Source organism: Micropterus dolomieu, linkage group LG12, assembly GCF_021292245.1.
Source record: "Micropterus dolomieu isolate WLL.071019.BEF.003 ecotype Adirondacks linkage group LG12, ASM2129224v1, whole genome shotgun sequence".
NCBI lineage: Eukaryota > Metazoa > Chordata > Actinopteri > Centrarchiformes > Centrarchidae > Micropterus > Micropterus dolomieu.
In genome coordinates this window covers 7208963-7225282 of record NC_060161.1, presented here as the reverse complement: position 1 = coordinate 7225282, position 16320 = coordinate 7208963, and the positions used below count along the sequence as shown (strand labels likewise).

The 16320-nt window shown below is 39.7% G+C and overlaps 1 protein-coding gene across 9 annotated transcripts in view; it reads right to left on the bottom strand.

Moving 5' to 3' along the window:
• Positions 1-16320, bottom strand: part of peli3 (pellino E3 ubiquitin protein ligase family member 3) — a 33894-nt gene that overhangs the window by 11096 nt on the left and 6478 nt on the right. For 4 of the 9 annotated variants that reach the window (XM_046065906.1, XM_046065912.1, XM_046065904.1 and 1 more), the window contains exons 2-4: positions 6306-6506; positions 2345-2474; positions 1239-1340 (exon numbers count right to left, since the gene is read on the bottom strand). In XM_046065906.1, the coding sequence (XP_045921862.1) occupies positions 1239-1340; positions 2345-2474; positions 6306-6478 (405 nt within the window). In that variant the 5' untranslated portion in view covers positions 6479-6506. Of the gene's footprint in view, positions 1-1238; positions 1341-2344; positions 2475-6305; positions 6507-7042; positions 7105-16320 lie in introns of those variants that run through there. The other 5 variants (XM_046065908.1, XM_046065905.1, XM_046065910.1 and 2 more) reach the window with 3 other exon arrangements.

The following is a 16320-nucleotide window of genomic DNA, read 5'->3' as shown; positions in this document are numbered from 1 at the left end:
GAAGACCCATCCAGTACAGTAACATTACTTACTGCGATCTAACTGTTACACTTGGTGCATGGAATAGTTCAACTGCGCGCTGATATGAAATTTTACTGTAACGTTGCATTGAGACTTTACCTGAGTTTCTAGCATTTCGCAGGATGTCCACTCCGGTGTGTCAGTCTCTGTTTTGACTGATGCCAAGTGCTTGCTCATTAGTTCGAGCACTAGCACCAGATGCTTGGAAAAGTGGTTGCAATCTGAAACCTCACCACTAGAGGCCACTGTAATCTACACATGGCTCCTTTAAGTATGTAAGTTAAAATAAGTGAACGTTGACTTCTGGTTTCACACAAGACTGTCCTATCCTGTGTTTGTTTGACCCCTCAATCCTCACCTAGAACCACTGTCCTGGTTTTAGCCCAGATTAATCATATGAGATCTAACATCAGTGAGTTTTAGAGGTGCTGTAGGTATGTTGTTACCTTTCTCGAGAGTCCAGCTAGCTGTCACCACCTTCAAGTCTTTATGCTATGCTAAGCTAATTTAATGCTGGCTTTAGATTAATATATACTTTACAGACTTTCTTCTCATCTAACTCTGAACAAGAAAGAAAATTATTGTATTTCACAAAATGTCCAACTATTGCTTTAAAGTCTTAAGCAACTTAATGACAATTAATTATATAATGAAATGAATTCGAACAGGTTTGGGAATGAGCTTCATAAGAGATTGTCATCCTCAAACCTGCTTCATAGTGAGAATGAGCAAGTGGAAGCACAGCGCAGATTATTGATGCATACAATGCCAGTATTACTACATTAAGGTTAAGACATTGATTTCTTAATGAAATTAGGTTGGCTACTGTGGCATGGTTGTATATAGCTACTTTTAATTCAGGCTGTTTTTAAAGGCTTGTGATGTGGGTGAAAGTGACTTGATGCATCCAGAACAAAATAATAACACAATACTACTATTTTACTATGGTAATATTTGGTAATACTGTTAAAGAAGAAGAAGAAGAAGAAGAAGAAGAAGAAGAAGAAGAAGAAGAAGAAGAAGAAGAAGAAGAGAAGCCTGGTTTGAATGTGTGGTTCTTTCGTCTATTTGTAGTACTTTTTAATGACATTTTTACATTTTTACAGTCAACAAGCCTCTTTTGAGTTCCACTGTCCTTTTTCTACGGTAGGTCATGCAAATGTTGAGTTAGCATGGCACATGTGCATATTGTGTGCATATTGTGTGCACACACTGACCTGAAACATGTCTGTGTTGGTGTCATGGGTGTACTCCACAATGACTGAGTGGCTCCGTGACAGTGTGTAGGAGATGCTGTGCTGGCTTTTGTTGCTGAGTGCCTGCCAATGGAAAAGACATTATTCAGGTCACATGACAAGGAGAGCTGAAGGTCTAGCCCCAAGGACAATCCAAAGGACATTTCCTGTTCCTAAGGATCAACCCCGGCTCTTATTTAAAATGACTGCTATAAGTTTATCAGCTGACATATTGTTCTGATGGAAAGAGATCATTTAATGTTAACGTAACAGTTTCAGGATAATTCAAAGCAAATTTACAAAACATTATATTTACAATGCAACATACAGTACAATTTAGTAAATAGAGGACCATCATTATGTGACCCAGCATAATGTTCACCTTAGCCTGTACTGCAGAAAAATACAATACTTCTATGAGTCTACTGTATATCAATGCTAGCAGCTCTGTGAAGTTGTAGTTTGACACAGCAGTGTTTTAACCCAAATGCTGTCAGCACGCTAACATGCTCACAATGACAATGCTGACCTTTAGCAGGTAATGTTAGTATATTCATCATCTTAGTTTACTGTGTTGGCATGGCAACATTGCAACTAAACACACAGAACAGTTAAGGCTGATGGGAACATCATTCATATTTTTTTTGGTCATAATTTAATATCAACTAAAACCATGTTCATACTTCATACATTTGAAAAAAGATATAATCACAAAAAAATATCTTTAAATTTACCCATTTTCAAACAAAAAATGACGTTCACGATGTTTATAATTCATTAGAGAGACAATTTTTATAACAGCATCTACAATTACAGAACATGTCAACACATTTTCAGACAGAGCAGCACTCGAATAGGAAGAAAATTTGTTAAGATTACAGCTACTGTTACTTTTCCTTCAGAGATTTTAAATGAATGTGTTAGTGTTACAGAAGAAATGGTCACTCCCATTACAGATGTATTTTATAATAATTGTTTATTGTATCCTGGAATATAGAATCTAGTTCCTTCTACCTGGGTCAGGGAAAACACTTGACAGCCCTTTAGTAAGAATGACAATCTAAACTGAAAGGATCAGAGCTTCTCACCTTTGACACCAGAGGGGTTGAGACATTGTGGATAACATCAGGTTTGACCCCATTGGCTTTAGGTCTCTTATAGAGGGCCAGGCGGCTTCTTCTGCGGCCCTTGTCCCCATTGGCCAGTGACCCATTGTGCCTGTGAAGCATAAGAATAAAATATAATTAATCATAATAATGACTGGGTTAAATTGATAATATATGCATTTGTTCACTTTGCCTTTGATAGATATGTTGGTGCTGTTATTCAACACTACACCTGTCAGTGATGGTGAAAAATTATGACTCATGTTGATGATAAGTATTTATTGTTTGGCAATGATGAAGGACACGAATTAAGTAAAAGTTCAGTACAACTGAATCAAGTCGACTGAAAAAAGTGTTATGCATGAACTTGAGACATGACATAGAATAAAAACACTTAAAGTTAAAGTAAATAAAGTTAATTAACTTATTTCCACAGTAGTCCTGGCCAGCTTCATATCATGTCAACAACACAGACTGCTGTGCCAATGCTATGTTACTTCCTTACGTGAAAGTTGTGACATATAGATTCAATCACTGTAGATACAATACTACTCATTACACCAATTGTAAATATTAAAGTACCAAACTCATTCACTATCTGTCCTCATTCCATTTCATTAAATAAAAGCTGTAATAGATTGTGACTCTCCCATCATCTTGTGATCAAATCAAAATCTGAACCTCTACACAATGAAACGATTTAGATCCAAAAGCACTGGATCTTTCAGTTCTGACAGAAATGTGACCATGCCTATTATCATATCTGTGCTGGTTTCCAGTACGCTCAAACACCTGTAAATAGTCTGGTACCTGGCCGTTTAGGCATTTATATACATGACTTGCTGCAAGATTGTTTTAAATGGGCATTCTGCTTTGTTTGAACCACAGAGTACCACGCTCCTAAATAGGTTTGGCTAAGTATTGCGTTTTACTCCATTGCAGGTGACATTAAGAAAGCTGGTTTGAGCTATTTAGTGCAGTGCACTTTATTTGGGACATTTCTTGACAAATGTTTTCTATGCTAAAGACACATTAAATTGCTGACAAGGTAGAATTGTCAACATACAGAAAAAGATCACAGTCAACTACAGATTTCATATAATTTACATAAATTTAGAAGAGTAAGGGTCCAAAGATTGATCCCTGTGGAATGCCATGTGTGACCAGTCCTGGATCTGGTACCACTTACATCTACACCCCAAATACGATTACTTAGGTAAGTTTTAAGCCAACTAACCACTGGGTTATTACATTCAATAGCCTCCAATTCATTCCATAAAAGTGAGTGATTTACTGTATCAAAGGCTTTTTTGCTGTATTTAACCCATTGTCCATATTTAACCTGTCAGTCAGGTCAACAAGTGCTCATTTCCTGAACACAGATCAGTACTTATAAAGAATATTGTAAACTAGTCATATACAATTTTGAGGAAGTCTTGAAGCCTTGGATTTATTTTTTTATTTTGGATACAAAGAGTATGATCTAGACCTGCTCTATATGAAAAGAAGTGAATTTCAGATTTAATATTATTACCAGCCATGATTTTTCCATATTATGTTGCATTTGTAATGACCAACGCTCTCTCAAGTCATGTTCTGCTGGCCACAGGGAAGCCATGATTGGATAGATGTTGTAAAATGTTGGTGGCAGATAACCCGCCCCCCTCCGTAATCACATTGACAGAAAACCAAGCCATCCTAATCATCCATCAGTGCGTGGATCAATAGGTAAGCTTTTGGTTTGCTGTGCCTGGTAACCAATCGGATCCCATCTGACTTGGCTAGTTACCAGCATTTTTAGACTACATAGGTTTCTAGATTACTTAAAAGAATAGCTCAGTTAGGATGCTAAAGTTCGGATGTGTTTAGCCAAGCTTAGCATAATACTGGAAGCAGTGTTGTTGAAAGTTCAAAAAATAAACAAACACCTCTTAAACTCCATTTAAACAGAAATTAAACAAAAAGTTTCACATTAATATTGAAGATGTCACAACTAAGAAATCACGACACCTTTAAAGGAACATTTTGACATTTTGGGAAATAATTTTTTAATGCCAAGAGATAGATGAGAAGATAGATGGTTAACTTAGCTTAGCATAAAGACTGGAAACAGGAGGAAACAGCTATCCTCGCTCTGTCCACAGGTAACAAAGTGTACAAAATCCAAAGGTCGCTAATTAACCTTGTTTCTTTAATCTGTACAAAAAGTGTGAAAAAGGTTGCTGTTGCTGTTTGACAGAGGGTTAAACTCTTATTGTTATTGCAGTAGGTCACCATATTGTGGTTGGGTGCATTGACTGGAGTCTTGTCATCACCATGAGGTTCCCAGGCAGCCAGACAGAAAGTTACTGATCCTGGCCAAGAAACAGCATCTGTAAAACCACAACGGCTTTTACTCCAAGTTACTTTCTTTTTTGAAAAGATTAAATAAATGAGATGTAACTTGTTAATAAGTGAGCGCTAGGAGGATATTGTTAACTTCAAATAGAGCCAGATTAGCTATCCCTCTGTCTTTAAGCTGATATAAAATAACCCAATGCCGGCTGTGTCTTATATTTAATTGGCAGATGTGGATGTTTTCTATCCTCTTATCTAACTCTCTGCAAGAAAGTGAATGTGTATCTCCCAAAATGTCAAAGTATTCCTATAAAGGGTGTGTTTATCTCTCCAGATTTAAAATTTTTCGGGAGTATAATGTTCATTGCTACTGACACCATGGAACATGAACCCTCTCTTACTCTCATAATCTGCCAGTATTTTTTAGCATAAAACAGAAACTTGAATGTACTTCTGCACTCTTGCATGTGAGGATGCTTCTCTTTCTAGTCTACATGTCCAGCCAGTTAACGAGCAAGACACAATAGGCATTTGCATGGAGTAGGGCACTATGGGAATTCTTTCTCAGGTAGTTGGCTGAGTCTATCAGTGAGAAACAAAAAGTAATTTCAGTTCAAATTCAAAATAATGCACTACCCCAGTATGGTAACAGCTAAACCTCACTACCTACACTGTGCGTGTACAGTATGACGCTTGGCTTGACTCGACTCCCACGTCATGTCTCGGATACTAAGAACTAGGTGGATCCATGTCTACGGTAAAGACAGACACAAAACACACATGTTGACCTTGGGCCATCAGTAATTAATAAATGGAATATGGGGGTAGCAATGGAGCAGTGGATAAGATGCCTTTGGTGAGGGAGACCAGGGTTCGATTCCCAGTGCGACACATCCACCAATGTGTCCCTGAGCAAGACACTTAACCCCTAGTTGCTCCAATTGTAGCAATTGTAAGTTGCTTTGGAAAAGCGCCAGCTATATGAGTGTATTGTAATGTAACAGGTACTTCTGTTATTGTACTGTACAATAATTGTATTGCTTAACCTTGCCTGCTGAGTGTTTGGTTTCTTTGTTTGGCTTTAACGGGAGTGATTCTCATCTAAAAAATTTACATTAATTTAAAAAAAAGACCACCTGATTATGATTTTACCCAACGCTATCAGATTGAATATAACTCAGACCCAGCTCAACTTGGATTGTGAGTTGGGTCTGGGGAACCAAGTGGATGCATCAGGACCTCTGTTTACAGCAGTTCAATGAGAGTGCAGCTCTTTTGCATCTACACACTCACACTAGACTAGAGGTCTTTGGACCTGATCTAAATTGAACCTTTGGAAAATACATTTTCCAAAAAAAGAGACTCACTCCAAAAGGAACCTAAGGACACACACAGACCCGAGACCCACAGCAATACAACGGGACCCTACTATACCAGATCAGACTGAATTTAATTTGGATCCAGCTTGAGCCTGGTCCTCGGTCACGGCTCAGATACAAGGAACCGAGTAGACCAGTGAAGACATGCATGAACATCACAAACTCATACTCACCACTTGCAGACATATAAAGACAATGTACATCAGCAGAGATGGTTAGTATCTCACCCTAAGACGATGAGCTCGCCGTACTTGACGGGCTCCTTGTCCTCAGGGAAGACTCCGTCGTGGGGTTGTGAGCTTGAGCCCAGAGGAGGCGAGGGCTGGCTCTTGTTGCAGGATGGGCGCAGCTCCAGAGATGGGGGGGGACACAGTGCCTCTGAGCTGCCCTCCAAAACCATGCCCACCGGCCACAACTGGGGCTCGCTGCTGGGGAGGGGAATATCAGGTTCAGAAAAAGAGAGTTAGACAATCAAAATAACACGCAATAAAAAACTGGATGCTACTTAAGTACAACAAGATTTGGTATGTGGTCACATCAGAAATGTGTCCCCTGTAAATCAGAGACATCCCCACAAACACTATTCTCAGCTGAATAATTACCCCAGTAAACACTTTCCTGATGAGTTTATGGTCTCAGTCGCTAGTTTCAAGTCTTCTTCAACACAAAATGATGTTCATTTAGTAAATTATGGTCCCATTTATTTTAAAATAGACCATAAAGCAGAGTATTTTTCAGGGCGGTATTATCTATGATTGACAAGTCGTTACCATAGCGACCTGTCAGTCAGGCTAGAGTGACTCGTACCCTCTGCACTGTGTAAATTTAACCAGCACCATTGAAAAAGTTTATTAGGAGTCGGCTGTTCTTTCTCTGGTGAGTACATTTAGTTTTAAGACTGTTGTTCGCTAGACAAAATTATCAGCCCTGTTAAAATGACAGTTAATGTGAATTAAAGTTCCACCTAGCTAAGCAAGCTAGCTAGCTCCGCACGCGGCAGTTAGCTCTGCCGTATCGTCACTTCCGGGCACTTCCTGGTTGCAAAAACTCGACATGGCGACGGCCTATCGGCCAAACTTGAGGCTTCACAACGGCAGTCCACAAACCAACGGGTGACGTCACGATGACTACGTCCATTTCTTATATACAGTCTATGGTCCAGACTCAGGTCGCAATTAAAAAGATCCGATCTGGATTTGGACCACAAATGAATGGCATCTTTGTCATTTGAGAAAGATACCTTGAGAGATCTGTCAATCAATTAATATGATGTGCTCAAGAGTATAGGCATTCTGATTATTGTGTATCAGATTTAAAATCCTCAAGATAGGATAATTTCGGTATTTTTAAACCTGGGCCCTATTTTCACATATTTTGGGGTCAAAATGACTAGTAGGCACACAAAGTAAATTTAACCGATTTAAACTGATGAAATTTGTGAGGTGAAATGCACAGTCAGGTCATGGCCAGAAAGACGACCTGTGGTGCTGAATCGTTAAAGTTCTGGTAAAGCTGAGAGCCAAGAAAACAGTGTTGGTTTATGCACAAATCAAGTAAAGCATGAAAGGCATGAGGAACAGCCTAAAGTAAACATACAGGTCCCTGCATCAGAGAGAGAAGCGGCACCCTCCTGTTGAGTTAGCACACCTAAACCTTTTGGAAACAAAGTCAGATCAAGAGATCCACATCTTCCTACTAATCACCAATAGTCTGTGTCCGGAAAAGGATGGAACTCTCAGGCCATGTGTGGATTGTAGGGAGCTCAAGACAGTAACAGACTGACACCCACTACCCTGGAAATAAGACTTACTGGACAGTCTGAGTGGTTCCACCTGATTTTCCTAGATCACAGGCGCATATACCACCAGTGTTTTGGAATGCAGAGTCCAGAAACATCTTTCAATACACCCCAGGGTTTATACGATTGGGTATTTGGTCTGCCAAATGTTCTGGCAGCCTTTCAAAGGTGTATAAAGAAAGTCTTGGAGGGCCTCAGACTAATGTTTTGCACCTCACCATGATGATGTTTTGTGCTATAACAAAACTGTCAGTGAACATCTTGAAGATATGAGCAAAGGGCTCAGTTCATTCTAGCACCTGTACCAGAGGAACCAACACAAGTCACAAGGTGAGGATCAACTGTTGCTGGAACAAGCGTAATTTACAGAACAGTGAACTAGGACTTTAATACCGAGGGGCTGCCGAAAAACAGACACAGTGAAGTCAGTCTCATTAACATAGCGCCAGGGACCCAGCTGTGGAGAAAGTCCCTTGGTTATAGCTCACACCTGTGTGGGCACTGGTTGGACATGAAGGACACACTCAGCTTAGTTGTCGGGAGATAAAAAAGCACCAAGCTACACATTCATCTGGGTGACTTGTTATCATTGTTCTCGTGTTGGAAAAATTTTGCACAAAGTAAAAGGGCTGAGAAAGGGCTGGACAATCAAACAATAACAATAATTATCACGATATAATTACGTTTCATGACGTTTGTGACGATTGTCATGCTCTGTATGCAACTGAAGTGTTTTTTGTTTGCTGATCCAGGGCCTTTACTGAACAGCTGGCCCACTCTAATAAGATTAGATCGGCACAAGTGATCCAGATTTTTCAACAAAGGCAGATAAATTTATACCTACATCTATGAACCCTGTTAATACTTTATGATGCATGTGTTGGGCCCCGCCATGTTATTCATAGTGATGAATTACACTTTCTAACTACTGGTGGGTGATAAAGGAGTGATGGAAACAAAAGAGCAAGTCCCCTTTACAGGCTCTTACAGTTAACACCCAGATAACCATCAACTGACAATTGTCTGTTGTGTCTGAGATTCTTAACAAAGCTCCAAACAGAGAGGGGAAGCAGGTTCACTATTACTGACTTTCCTTTGTACAAGAGCTTTATTACGATGGAATTTCAAAGCTTTTGATTGCAGTCTTGTCAAATTAAACTAAGGACATGGCATTAAAACACATTGGACTCAACATTCAATTTTCTGATAACAGAAATCCATACAACACCAACAAAATGTCAATGACAAGCATTTAATTAACTGGCGAGAGAGTAGAGAAAATATGAATGTTATGCTAAAAAGAGTGGGATCGTTTCTACCACAATCAGTATGAGTCACTGTGGATATTTTGACATTGGATTTACACAAGTCAAACAAAGCTCAGTCCCTGTCTCTGCACACAGGTTCTACGCACAGTTCTAAATGCTCAAGCCTATTATTAATCAAAAGTGGGCGAGACCACCTACACCATGGAAAGCGAACAGTGCAGCAAAAGCATGACAAAGTCCTACATGCTTTGTTCTCCCTTTGAGCAGATTAGATAATCATACTGGAAATGTGAATGTAATAATACTGAAAATACTATCCCAAGTTTGGCGCTTTCCTCTTCCTTCCTGTTTGATTTTCATGTGTCAGCAGTTCTTTTACATCATTATCCACACAAAACTAACCCCTGCGGACTACACTACCAACGAGTGAACTGCACGGCCATTTTTAGACATGACTGACAAGGTCTGATGAAAAGAATGCCTCCTCATAATCAGATGACAGATGGGCAGAAGGCAGATTCAGGCAGGCAGTGGCCATTACATTTCCCAGGCTCCCAGTTGCCACAGGATATTGAGTGGTGGGAGCAATGCAGAGGTGGGAGCAGAGGGGACTCAGGGGAGGCTGGATGGACAGAAGCAAATGAGATGATAGGGAACAGAATAAGAAACAGAGGAAGAAATAGACAATAGAAAACAAATAAAAAAAGGAATGCCTTGTTGATGGTGGGGAAATGTATCTTAAACTCTAAATGCTAAAATATATTTTACCAACTGTGATGGAGTACCGTCATTACGGTTGAGAATGCTCTTGGACTGCCATACCAATGAGCCTGGCTCTTTGGTGTTGTGGTCAAAGTTACATGTTTAGTACCCTGTAGGCCCGTGTTCTAATCCAAGTAGGGTGACTGCTCTCGGCCGTTGCTACACTATGACTCGTCTGTATTGGAAAGCTTTTTTCTCTCCCAATGCTAATTCCCGATCGGGTACAGGTGTCCTCTTTTTCCCAAATTTAAAATCTGTATGCACTGCATCAAGCTTATTGAGGTAATTCTGTGTACGGTGACATGAGACCAGGGATTGGTCAGTATCGGCATCCGATACTGATGCGGGGGATCAGATTAATGCATCTCCCTGAAAAAATGAGGCTAGAAAAAAGGTATAAATGAGGTAAGGTAAGTCAAAATTTCTTTTAAATAGTGTGATATTGTCACACAGAGCTTACTTCCTGTTGTCAGTGATTGTCTATGACTATAACTGAATATTGCCATGTGGATGTGTTCAGGGTGGAACCATTATCAAGCAAGTTTGATTTGAACATGTACGGTGAAGATGACAATTTCCTGTTTCATGGTGAAGCATGGAACTTTGCTGCCACGCCATGGACACGCTGTGAAATGAAAACTTGCAAGCTTCAAAAGAGAACATCATCAGTGTCATAGAGCTTGTCTAAGATAGTTTTGAAGTGGATGTGGCCAACCGGCTAGTAGTCTATCACAGCGTAGAAGTAGTCACTTCCTGTTGCCAGTGGGTGGCTTGTAGATGTGTTCATGGTGGGACTCTTATCAAACATGAAAAATTTTATACAGATGTGTTTATCGAGACCAAGACCAAGACCAGTTCCCCACATTACATGACACACAATAAGATGTGGAACAAGATCATAGGTACTTCTCAAACTGATCTGTAAGATCCACATTCCCATTAAAACACCCACATACAAACACTAAGAGCTGAAATCAACTTAAGCATCTCTTTAAGCAACACTTTTTCACAGTCGTTAACGGTAACAACACATTGTAATTAGGGTTATTGGTTGCATTTGAAGCAATACGTTTTACATCCAAACAAAGTAAGGATGTTAACAAATAAATCAGACAATGCACAAGCAATTTATTGATATTCCCAAAGTTAAGGTCTTGACTGGTCTTGAAATAAAATCCAGAGTCCTCAATGTCCGGGATCGAGACAAGACCGAGTACAAATGCGGTCGATTCCGAGATGAGAATAAGACCATCAAAAAGTGGTCTTAAGACCGGTCTTGAGACCAAGACCAGTTTCGAGTACTACAACACTAGTTACAACGTCCTGTTTCATGGTGAATCATTCATTTTCAGCGTAACGTAAAGGGGACACCCTTCGGGGAAAATTTGCCACTTTTCATCGTCAGTGCCTTTAGATTGCACAGCAAAAATTTGATGTTGACCCTTAAATTCAAAATGGCCGACTTTCTGTTTGGTTTAGGGTATGGCTTCAAGACGCATTTTTCTGTGTCCTGGGATGACACGTGTTCCACAAAAAGTTTCTTGCATCTAGGTCAAATGTGGCGCAGGGACTGCTTCGTTAAATGGTCACATCCTGATGTCAGTGGGTATGGGACTATGGATGTCTTTAGAGCAGGAATGTCCTCAAACGTGTAAAGTTGGGTGCAGATTTAAGCATGTACACTGAAGTTATAACAACTTCCCATTTAATGGTGAATCACCAAATTTTGACGCCACTCTACGGACACGCCCTTTGACAAAATCTCACTGACAACACAACTTTTTAATAGTCAGTACCTTTAGATAGGCACAGCGAACATTTTAAGTTGATCAGATTAATTCTGTAGGAGGAGTTTGTTATAGTAAATCAACAAAAACAACCATTACTGCCAACTTCCAGGTGGGTTTAGGACATTGCTCCTAAAGGCTTTTTTTTAGGTTTGGACATGATACATTGCGGTGAAATTTTGTGCAAAGTTTTGTGAGTTTTCATGCACCTGACGAGCCTTTTCTCAAAAGCAATGTTGACTAAGGCTCCTGGGTGTTGTAATTCTTAGGGCATAGCCAACTGAACTGATAGCAAACAAAGTTTAAATAATTAAAACTGACAACCATAACCCCAGTGTTGGATTACGTTACTCAGAAATTGTAATAAGTTACTAGTTACTTATTACTCCTTAAAAAAGTAATAATATTAGTTTACTTATTACTGGGTGATTACTCCCAACTTTTAACTAATATCATATTCATAACAGCAGCAAGGAGTATGTTTTTTTTTTTTTTTTTTTACAAAATCATATATAGTTTCTACGCCACTGGCTGAAATAAAAAAATAAACCAAGTAAATCCCAACTTTTGAACTACTGTTTTTCTGCACTTGCATTTATTAATGCCACTCTCTCCTTACAGTGCATGCATCGCTGCCAGTAGCGGCTGGAGTTTCACATTGCTGTGCTGCTTTTTTGCTGGTCGCACAAAGTTTACAACAGATGACAATGTGCTTTGTATCTTAGACTTTGAAACAGTCATGGTGATCCAGCTGTGGAAAGAACACCTCTCTCCCTCCTTCTCCATTCTTCCTTTAGCTTTCTGACAGCTGACTTGAACAACATAAGGTACTGTTGACCTGCGGCGCATTCACATCAAGGATGGTGCGTCCAGTAATGCAGCATTACTTGGATTAGTAACTGTAATAATATTACTGTTTTGGAAATATTAAACCATTACACCTCTTGTTACTGAGAAAAATAATATTATTACAGTAACGCGTTACTGAGTTACGCGTTGCTGTCCAACACTGCCTATAGTATTGTTAAATTATCCACAAGACTCTTGTATTTCTATTTATAGAAAAATCTTTAAAATGGAAAAATACAGCGATGAAAATGAACAGCAACTCATTAAAAATCACAACTCTATATCCAGATTATAAACTGTGGTAGTGTATGTATTGATTCAGATGATTTTTTGTAAGGCTTTAATCATGGTTCTCCGAAGATACACGTAAAATATCTCTGCATGCAAGAGCATCAAGCTTATTGGTTGATCCAACTCCTATTGGGAGGGGGAATTGAAATGGGAAAAAAATTGAATTCTACACAAAACAATCATTACAGGTATTAAACAAGCAGCCCTGCAAATGTCTGGTCTTAGTCCAGTGCTCAAGGTTCTTCAATTGATGTCAATATAAAGATTAAAATTGCAGAAATGATTAACCTCCTGTCTGATCATGTGAGAGGTAAATAAATATTTCACAATATATTTCATATATTTCGCCCACCCCTTCCTTTGTCAGTCTCTGCACTGTAAATGATCTAACTGAGCAGAATTACCATGAGACCATCAATAAAAGCAGAGGAGGCATGACTGACATGGGTGGATGAGTGGATGTAGATGAGAAGGAGGAGAAGGAGTGGGATGTGGGAGTCAGAGGAGGAGGAGTAAGAGTGGGTTTGAAGGGCAAGGGGAGGTGAAGGATAGAAAGGAAAGGCGGGGCAAATGTGAGATGCCGCTGGCCTCCTGGAAAAAAAACACACAGACCAAAGCTTGAACGTATCTGTGTGGATGATGAAGAGGGAAAACGAGGAAGAGGAGAGCAAGGTGGAGGGTGTGTATGTGTTCGTGTGTCAGCAATCGCATGCGCAGAAGTCGCAGGCTTTGGCAGGGTGATGGATTGCCTGTTCTGTGCCACGCATTTTCTAATCAACCCACAGCCACATCCTGGGGGTGGAGAGAGAGAGAGAGAGAGACAGAGAGAGAGAGGAGTGAAACAAAGAAAAGCTGTCTGACAAAGGAAGGAAAGGAATACAAAGGAAGGAGATAATAATAAAGAGAATAGATAAAGGGAATGCAGTCCATAGTAGCAGAGTGGAGTGGCTGGAGGCTCTGTGGTAAGAACGACTGCTTCTGCTGCAACTGACACACTCACACACAGTATTACACAACACAACACACTGCAAATAACACTGCCCTCTAAACCACGCAAAAACAACCAACCAAAACCACGCAACGTTACATGCTGTATCACAGTATTACAATACAGCACAGCAGTACACGTCACCGTGCAGTGGATCACACAACAAATCATGCTGTGCATACAATTCAATTCAAGATAATGCAACATAACCCCGCACAACCCAGTGTAACAATACACACTGCATCATTATCTATATGTCATAACACAACACTAAACAAACTGAAATAGAGCAACAACTATGGCATGGATTGCCATACATTTTTGCATATGTATTCATGGTTCAAAATTTAGACCAAACACATGCAAAACCGCTGTGTGAACTAGCATACTGACTGTTATTGAGAGCATGTTTGCGTGCTGACATTAGCTTTTAGCTCGAAGCACTGCAGTGCCTAAGGACAGCCTCATAGCGCTGCTAGCAAGGCAGTAGACTCTGTTATATTAGCAATGGATCAAATGGCTATGTGTATTGTGAAAGTTGTGCTTTACACAGCTCAAAAGGAACTTCTTTTCCTTCAGCGTAGTGGTTTTGTTTTAAACTCTGCTCTCATCAGCCTCGTTCCCAGCAGCAGCAGGCAGCTGTTTTAAGAGAAAAGGCTCTGATAAACATAATGCATACCACCGGCTAAGCACCAGACAGACAAAGGTAGCAGCTAGCTGGTTAGTGGATAGTGGAGCATTTAGCAGCTAAACGCAGACATGTTTCTTCAAAGCACAACTCCAAAATAAATGATAATATTTCTTCATAACTGCTGGATGTGGAAATAGGAAACTGTTTACTGATATGTTCACCAAATAAGCTTTTTAAAATTGTGTTTAGTTTGTTCAGCTGCAGCCCCAAAGTGGCAAAATATGTAGTAAGCGGGGCATTCTTCAGTGGAAACCCCTGGTGGAGAAACTATGTAACACCTCTCAATCTTTTATTATGTGTCAGTCGACATTTACAGGATCTCTTGGGAATACTGATCAATAAGATAGTCAAGCTAAAATAATGTCAATAATGCGCTCTTGCTCAATAGACTAACACACTGCAAAGCAATGCATCACAGAACACAAACACATGGCAATGCAGCACACCACTGCTGAGGAAATCACGAGACATCGGTGTGTAACACAGCAAAACAAAATGGAATGCTGTCCAACACAACATAAAATGCAACAGAAGAACATGATTCTACACATAGACAGCTGAAGAACTGTAACTTATCACATGATTTCCGGGTGTTTACTATCCATTTTCTTTTATTAAAATGTTTTTATAATCTAATCCATGAAGAGATGTTCATCATAGATATGATGCAGGCTGTGCTTCCGAATGAAAAATGTGTGGAATATGAGCAAGTTTTTTTTTTAAGTCAGTTGCTAAATACCATACGGGTTGACTACTTTTGCATTCCATTTGTTGATCCTGGTTTCACATTTTCCAGGTGGCAGTACCTTTTAAGAAGGCATATTGTACATGAAAATGTGTATACTATCATACCATCATCGGTTTTGATATTGTAGTTCAACATTCCCCCCTCCGTTCTGTTTTTATTTTGTGGTCCTCTTTATTTTTCTGGCTTCCCTCTCCTTCCATCGCAGCACTCTCTCTACAGTAACTGCCTACTGCAGGGGAAGGACGAGTGTGTGTGGAGTGTGTGGGAGAGGAAGAAAGATGAAAGAGAGAAAGAAAGAAAGGAAGAGTCAAATTGTCTCCTCCAGAAACAAATGAACGGAGAGCTAAATATACTCCAACTGACAAATGAACTATGCAATGAATTATGGCCTCATGGTGAAACTCATCACACTAGTTCTCCTCTTCAACTTGTTTAAATAAAGCTTTTCACAGACAATATAGAGAAATATTGTCTGATTAAATTGAATTAAAATGTAACAACAGTCTGAAACAGCAAACCAGACATAGATTGGTTGTGTGTTTGCATATCTGAAAGCATGACAGAGATGGAGAGCATGTCTGCTCAACATTATGTAACACTTTATACTGTACAAATCCTACAAGCCAGTGTTATGAACAGTTATTTTACCCTCCCCCACGACCAAATCCAGCTTCCATCCTTCCATTTCGCTCACTTTTCTCTTTCTGCCTATATTTGGTTCTATTCAATGTTTTGCTTGTTTTTTTCTAAAAATCACCTACTACATTTCACTAGGTTAAATCTAACCTAGTTCCAGACCTCTGAATTGCCCACATCTCAGATATTTTTCAGCAATTTAAGGTCTGATGTTGACCAATGAGAGACTTTGTTGGCAGGGATAGAATAAGAACAGGATGTCATTGTCCTGCATAGCTGGCTAGCAAGCTAGCAAGCTACAGTTATAAAAAAAATGGCAAAAAATGTTGTGTGAATGAGATTGATGTAGCTGCATTGTTGTAAAATAGCATAAAGCTAGAGATATGCATGTCTGTCTGCTGCTATGCTGTGATTAACTTTGTTT